Below are 8,276 nucleotides of genomic sequence, written 5' to 3' on the forward strand. Positions count from 1 at the left end.
GCTGTTCCTCGTGCTGCAGAGCGCACTGTTCGCCGTACTGACCTGGTACCTCGCACTCGTCAACCCTGGACCATACGGACAGGCGATGCCCTGGAACTTCATGTTTAAGGTACCTATAGTATCCGCATTATAAAAAGGAAAAGTTTTTGTATTTATTTTTATGATATAAGAGGACAAGAGAGCAAGCGGCCACCTGAATCCACCGAAATGGAAAGCGACCGCTGCCCATAAACATCCGCAACTGCGTTGTTACCCTTCATTGACGGAGGAGACGCACATAAACATTTCCTCTTCCTATGCGTCTCCTCCACCGTCAATTCCACTTTTCCTTCCCATCCTTTCCACTTAAGAAAAGGGTGGAAATGGACTAAAATTAGGCCACTTCACGCCTGTTTTCTGTGTGGTCGTGGTATTACAACGGGCGAGCCGGCCCATTCGTGGAAGATGTTAAAGCGGGCTCTACCACTAGTATGTTTGTAACGAATAAACTCAAAAACTATTGGACGGATGTTATAAATTATTTCACTGTTTGGATGCTTAATTATTCCTGAGAGATATAGGCTATGTTTTATATTATAATTAGTAAGATAGCGATAATTTTATAGTGATTTTAACAATTTTGAATACTGTACAACTGCTGTCTACTATTGTATGGTTTATAACTATTTTATGCACAGCGTTCATTCTGGAACGAGCGCAAGGTGTCTCCTGGTGTAGAGGTTGAAGGTAATTCGGAGGTGGAGGTGGAGGTGGAGGAACTGTCCGGTGCACGGCTCTCTGACCCGCTGTACTTCGAGCGGCCGCCCAAAGACCTCGAGCCTGGCATCAGAATTGAAAATGTCACAAAAGTAAGTACTTCAGAATATAAACATGATAACTGTATTTTACTTGAATAGTTTTAATTTTACTGATTTTATAACTGCAAAGGATTATGGATGGATGGATGTTTACTATAGTTTAAAGCCTAAACTGCTGAAGGGAACTCTATGAAATTTGGCATAGATGTAGAGAATAGTGTACCACACATAGGCTACTAACTAAGTTTTATTTTATTCTGCTAATATTTTTATGTCTTACTAAAAATAAAATTTATAGTACCTCGAATATAACTTGGCACGTCGTGAGTAAGAGTTATTTATAGCGCGACGAGCCAACTCGGTACCCAAGTTCTATGGCTTTTATGTATATTTTATCTATTTTTTTATGTTTTTCAGGTGTTTGGTAAGAACGTGGTCCTGTCTAATGTATCGCTGGATATATACCAGGGCGAGATCACAGTACTGCTGGGACACAACGGCGCCGGAAAGACCACCCTCATGAATATTATCACCGGTCAGTTGACGTATTTGATATTTAAATTAGATTCAGCTTTTTTGTTCGAAATTAATATTCGATCGATCGATAAGCGAACGGATTATATTTTTTTATTACATCATACTTTCTCACTATAAATAGTAAAGTTTGGATGGATTGATGTTTGTTATTACAAAACAGCATAACTCATCTCTATGAAGTTTGTCACCGATGTAGAATATAGTCTTATTTTTTTTTGTTGAAAATTATACAAAACAATTTAAATATATACTGGAAGTACACAGTTTTACTATTTTTTTTGTTAATTCCGCACATATAAAGTCGCGGGCATAATCCAGACTAAAGATCTGTATTAGTACCAACCCGCTGTGGGTCGGCATGATTGCCTAAGACCTGGTCATCCTATCTTAGGGTTGGCTCCGAGCCCCTTAGTGTTGGCGTATTGCTGGTGATGATGATGTATTTTATTCCAGGTATGATAAGTGCATCATCAGGCAAGGTGTACGTGGAGGGGCTGGACACGGCGACGCAGCAGGAGGCGGTGCGGAAGACGCTCGGCCTCTGCCCTCAACATAACCTCTTCTTCCCGGACCTCACCGTCCTAGAACATGTCATGTTCTTTACTATGGTATGATTACAGGAAATAATTGTAATTTATGTTGTAAAATCACGGGTTCTTAACTTATTTAGAAAGCAAATTTATATAAAATACTAGCTTTCGCCCGCGGATTTGTGTGGCATTAAAAAAAATAAGTAGCCTATGTGTTATTACAGACTATCCTCTACATCTACACCAAATTTTATCAAGATCCGTTCAGCAGTTTAGGCTACAAACTCTAACAAACATCCATCCATCTAAACTTTCGCATTTACAAAGTTAGTAAGATTTTAACAGTTTTGGCTCTAAAAACTGTCACAATGGATTATACATACATACAAAATAAACAAACGTGCGAAAAAAATTACCCTTCCGCATACTTCACTTATATTTCAGCTAAATTCAATCGATGTACAGAATTAACCTGAAATACGTTTCCAGCTGAAAGGTTTCTCATACCATGAAGCGAAGGTGGAATCGACGTTGCTGCTTGAAAAGCTCGGATTGAACTCTAAAGCTGGCAGTAAAAGCTCGCAGCTGTCGGGCGGCATGCGGCGCCGCCTGCAGCTGGGCTGCGCGCTGGCTGGCGGCGCGAGGGTGCTGGTGCTGGATGAGCCTACCTCCGGACTGGATGTGGAAACACGCAGGGAACTATGGGATTTGTTACTGGTATGTGCAAATTTGAGATATATTTCTCAAATGACTTTATGTATACTAATTCTCATATATATCAATATTATAAGGAGTAAACACACTACTTCGTGTCTTAGGATGTCAACAATCACAGCATATTTTTGAATAATTCTTTCTTTAATAAAAAGCCCTACACTTACTACACGCTTTTAGGTTATATGTTTTCTACTATACTTGGGGGTAAATAAATTGAAAAACATCTTCGTGTGAGAAAGGGACCATAAACTACAGGCTGCCAACATTAAGGAAGCAAGGTTATTATGTAAACAACAAAAAGTTTTTGTAACTTTCCTTCCTTTAGTTTAATTTTAGTTTACATTTTTAATAGTATTTTAAAATAAGTCGCGGTAGCAATATGGTTTCGGAGACCATCGCCATCTTTATTTATTGTAACAATAAATTATGCACGGTAATAAATTCTTTTCTTTTTAAAAAGACACACTTTTTAAAGAGAAACAGTGCGAGGCCGATTACCAGTTAGATGACGTTTTTAGGAGCCAGGGTCATAGATAGGAAGTAGCCTCTTGGTGCGTGTGTTTTTTTTTTTTTCATGCTGCTTTATTCCTTTGTTTTTAACTATTTATAACCGACTTCCCAAAAGAAGGAGGTACTCAATTCGTCTGTATGTTTTTTTAATTCATGGTGCTATCGTATAATCGTGTGAGCAGTGTAATGTTGTGATTCCAGTCGCTGCGAGGGTCTCGCACGGTGCTGCTGACGACGCACTTCATGGAGGAGGCGGACGCGCTGGGCGACCGCGTGGCCGCGCTGCACCTCGGCAAGCTGCGCTGCCATGCCACCACTATGCACCTCAAACGGGCACTTGGTAAACAAACAAACATGCAGAAACCGTATTTAAATTATAAACAAACTCTCGCACGCGACTTTGTCCGTGCGGTATAAAAAAAACAGAAGCGAGTAGCCTATGTGTTCCAGACTATCCTCTACATCTATACCAAATTTCATCGAAATCCGTTCAGCCGTTTAAGCTACAAACTCTAACATGCATCCATCCATCCATCTAAACTTTCGCATTTATAATGTTAGTCCTTATATTATATATTCCTACAGTTAATACTGAAACATTGTGTATACTGTGGCCACGCTTTACTAATTCCTTTCATTTTTTTTCAAATTTGGCCTTTTTAACAAGATTTAAATCCATCTAAATAATCGCATTTATAATAGTAAAAAGGAAGATACGAAAGTTTGCATGCGTGTTACTACATATCTCCAGAACTAAACTGATGTTTCTGAAATTTGGCATAAATGTAGCTTAAGAATTTTAATTCCGCGCAGACAGTCACATGCGACAGCTAGTTTTATGCAATTTATTAAATATATTTTACACAGGTACTGGATATCGTCTATCGTTCACCACGATCGGAATACCGAAGGAACCGGCCATCACCAGCACAGTGCAGAGTGTGGTCGCTGATGCCTCCATGCGGGAGCAGAGCCTCAACTCCATCACCTACAACCTGCCGGCAAAAGATACCTCCAGGTTCCCCCAACTCTTCTCCATGCTGGAGACCAAGAGATCGGAACTGGCGATAGACTCGATTGGCATCGGCATTTCTACCTTAGAGGAGGTATTTTTGAAGTGAGTTTAAATTTTCTTTTATTCTTTTATTGTTTTATCTTCATTTTTTCTTTAATATGTGTGTGTGGATTATCTGATTTAACGTATGTTTTTTTAAAAAAAAATTATAAGTGCTGTGTATGCCCCTATCATCTGTGTGTTCTTCTGCTTCTTTTTTGTTTTTCTTTGGTCTAAAATATACTTAATTTGGTTGTGAATTTTGAACATGCAATTGGTGTACCTTATAAACAAATAAATAAGTGAGTTGTACAATATTTTATTATATTCTGCAGTAAAAATATGAAAAATAATCATACTTCATACTAATATTATAAATTTGAAAGCTTAGATGGATGGATGGATGTTTGTTAGAGTTTGTAGCCTAAACTGCTGGACGGATCTTAAGGAAATTTGGCATACATGTAGGGGATAGTCTGGAAGAACACATAGGCTACTTGATTTTGTTTTTTTAATGCTACGCGGACGGATTCGCAGGCGAAAGCTAGTATGACATAAAAGAGTTACGAGCCTATCCATCCTTTAGAGAGTAAAAAGGCAAGGCATTTGTAGTTGCTCTGGTGGTGCGGATGTCCATGGCCGTAATTGGTTACCTCGGTTCCCGCCGCTCGTTTTCCCCTTTTTATTAAATAAAAAAACAAGCTCTTTCTTTCCTTGTAGATTATGCAGCGACGTGGAAACCACTTTTACTGAAGACACCGTGGATACTGCGGCTCTTGGTGAGTTTTTAAATTCAAATACATACAATATTGTCTGTTACAACTTTAATTTTTAATTTACGTAAAATCGTTTAAAACCAAATTTCAGAGTTAGTTTACTTTTGTATACAGCATGGAAAAAGCACTTTACAGTATAAATCTATAACAATGAAATGTCAATGCTAGTACAGACACACACAATAGATTATCTTATATTTAAAATTAACAATAATAAACGGAATCTTATCATTTTTAAGGCATCTTCCCTAATTCCTCCACCGCCCACAAGAGGGCGTTAAATTACTTTAAGAAAGACTAATATAGTGTTTCGCAAATCTTCTAGTAGCTCAGTTTTTACATCTATCGTGATATTTGTGCAAAAATTCTATGCTAATATTTTTTTTTTATTTATTAGACAAAAGCATAAATTTAAAAGTACAATAAGAGACGCTGTAAGTGGTACAGAAACCCACAGGATTTATGTGTAACCACTGGTCGCTTAGTTTATAGCATATGAAAAATAATAAAGAAACTTAGACTATTTTACTCACAAACAACGCTGTTTTTCAACGGTGAAAGAATTTGAAAATAAGAAATAAAAATATTATAAAGAGGAAAGATTTTTTTGCATTGAAATAACTCAAAAACTACCTATTCAATTATAATAATTCTTTTACCATTGACAAGCTACATCAGTGAGTAACAAATGTTTTTTTAAACGCAGACGAAGTAGCGAGCAACAGCTAGTGATAATATGATTTGCACGTTATCAGAGACGCGGCAGGTGCTGGCCGGCGGCGCCGCGCTGTGGCTGCGGCAGCTGTTTGTGCTCCTTAAACGCCAGTACAACTACATGATGTCTAAGAAACTCTCCATATTGATACTGGTGAGCACAATTATTACTATAAATTTTTCCATTTTTACTGTTCATTTACGAAAACTAATGTTTAGTTTTCCTGTTATATAAAAAATAAAATAAAAAAACAGAATCAGTTAATTATTTACTAGAATTAAAACTTTAAGCTGTGTTCGTGCAGAATTTAAAAAATGTATTGTTCCAGATTTTCTATATCTGTGGCAAATTACATATAAACATCCATCCGTCAATCCAAACTTTCAGATTTATAATATAAATAAGTAGTAAGATGGATGTATGGATTGGAAAGGAATATGGATTGTACGGTGGAGGCACATAGGAAGGGGAAATATCCGAACTATGTGCGTTTCCTCTGTAGATTCAGGCATCTGTAATTGCGGATGTCTATCGACAGTTACTTCTCTCTATCGTCGAATTTAAATGGCCAGTCGAAAAAAACAGGTGTAAATAGTAATATTTTTTTCCAGCAAGTGGTAATGCCGATAGTGACACTGGTACTGTTCACGTACGTGTCGGTGGAGGTGGAGCCGGCGGGGGGCAGCGAGCGCGCACGGCTCCATCTCCCTCTGTACGATATGCCGGAGCCGCGAATACTCTACTCTCTCAATACCAGCACCCCCACAGCACTGCGCACGCTCACCGACAAATACACTGATGTTACCTTTCAACCCACATCTGATGTTGTTGATTGTAAGTCTCTGTACTAATATTATAAAGGGGAAAGATTTGTGTTTTCGGATTGTTTTATATATTGAATTAACTCAATAACTACTGGGATGGTTTTATAATTTTTTTCACCATTACAAAGCTAAGTTATCAGCGAGTAACATAGGTTATATTTTGTGACATATTTTGAATGTGTGAGTAACAGCTAGTTTTAAATAGAAGCAAAACACCATTTTTTACTTTTGTTGGCTACACCTAAACATGTTTAACGATAGAACCTCGTGATTTGGTAGGCACAAAATAGAAAGAAATAGAGAAGTGTGAAGTAAGAATTTCAAAATAGCGCCATCTAGCGGCCTATAATTAAATTTATAATTTAGATTTTTGATCATCAATAGTAGTGAAATAAGAATGTATATTTCTGTTAAATGTTATAACATGTTTATATTTTTTTCTTTTAGCTCTCATTCAGTACGGCAAGGAAGATATTATGGAGTACAATAAATACATCGCGGGAATAGAAATCAATGACACTGATGCTGTTGTAAGAACATTTTAATTAATGATATATGACGTTATAATAACTATAAAATGGGAATACGTATTAACATATGTTTCTTACCAGGTGTTGTACACGACACGAGTACGTCACGCCGCACCTATCGCTCTCAACTTGTTGACCAACATGTTGGGCGGTGCACACGCGCACGCTGAAGTGGCGACATACAACCATCCGCTGGAGGGCAAGGCGGGCCCCGCGAGACAAGACTTAGTGCAACCTAAATCACTCATTATGTCTGTAATGTGGGCTACTGTTGTTGTGTTTGGTAAGTTTACTTATATAAAATATAGATGCACTGTACAGTGAAACTTTTAATTTGTTGTGGGCTGTTATTCTATTATTATGATCGATGCTGCCTAAGATATTGAATTGACGTCCACCGAGCACGTGGAGCAGTGCGCACCCCATCTTGACTCAAATCGGACTGACAGTTTCACAAGATGGCCGCCTTACTAATGCTCGGTGTTCGTCATGGACACAGATTAGGCCTACAATAGGGAACATGAAAATTTTTTTTCCTTTGTTAAACGATTCTACTTCTTATAAAATAACCACAAAAAAATTGACGCGAAAATGTTCAACCATTGAGCTAAAAATAATAAAATAAAATTACGATCATTTTCGAGCGACTAAAACGCGACCGGAGTTGTCATGAGACGATTGACGTCGATCGTCTATTCCATTCATAACATACGCTCAAATGTCACTTCGACGTAAAACACAACAAAGTTTCTCAAGGTCGAAAAGTCAAAAATCGATTAATTTTTATTATTCCTGGTACAAATAAGTGGTAATTAATAATTCTATTCATTAATTTTTTATTTTAAAGTTGGTTTTGATATCGTGTTTACAGTCAAATACTTCAAGAGTGTATTTCTATATAAACTAACGTAAATGAACTGTGTATTGTCAACGCAGCGAGGCCATATTAGATAAGCCACTTGCTTCGACCAATAGTGTGCGTTTTAGAACTTAGCGAGGGAATTTGAAAAAAGACACTTTTTAATGATTAAATTTTGCCACTTAATCACATTATATTTAAAAAAGTCTTTGAAGGACTGTTTTTATAGCAATAAAGTATACTTAAAAAAGTTTGGTACAATTTGGCGTCATATGCATATTGCCTATTGTGTAAAACACAACCTAACCCAGTTTAGCGGATTAATATAATGTTATCTATGTTTGTTAGTGGTGCTGGCGACGAATATAAACCTGGTGTCGCTGCCGTGCAAGGAGCGCGAGGGCGGCGCGCGGCAGCTGCACGTGCT

The 8,276-nt window shown here is 37.6% G+C and overlaps 1 protein-coding gene across 1 annotated transcript in view; it reads left to right on the plus strand.

The window, feature by feature from the left end:
• LOC106102148 (ATP-binding cassette sub-family A member 1-like) overlaps positions 1-8,276 on the plus strand; it is a 26,172-nt gene that overhangs the window by 7,774 nt on the left and 10,122 nt on the right. The window contains exons 8-20 of the mRNA XM_013281558.1: positions 3-109; positions 678-848; positions 1,215-1,332; positions 1,788-1,942; positions 2,354-2,581; positions 3,293-3,431; positions 3,959-4,208; positions 4,866-4,924; positions 5,677-5,789; positions 6,248-6,470; positions 6,908-6,990; positions 7,072-7,273; positions 8,198-8,271. Coding sequence (XP_013137012.1) covers positions 3-109; positions 678-848; positions 1,215-1,332; positions 1,788-1,942; positions 2,354-2,581; positions 3,293-3,431; positions 3,959-4,208; positions 4,866-4,924; positions 5,677-5,789; positions 6,248-6,470; positions 6,908-6,990; positions 7,072-7,273; positions 8,198-8,271 — 1,922 coding nt within the window. The remainder of the gene's footprint in view (positions 1-2; positions 110-677; positions 849-1,214; positions 1,333-1,787; positions 1,943-2,353; positions 2,582-3,292; positions 3,432-3,958; positions 4,209-4,865; positions 4,925-5,676; positions 5,790-6,247; positions 6,471-6,907; positions 6,991-7,071; positions 7,274-8,197; positions 8,272-8,276) is intronic.

Source organism: Papilio polytes, unplaced genomic scaffold (assembly GCF_000836215.1).
Source record: "Papilio polytes unplaced genomic scaffold, Ppol_1.0 DF823923.1, whole genome shotgun sequence".
In the NCBI taxonomy this organism is placed as follows: Eukaryota; Metazoa; Arthropoda; class Insecta; order Lepidoptera; family Papilionidae; genus Papilio; species Papilio polytes.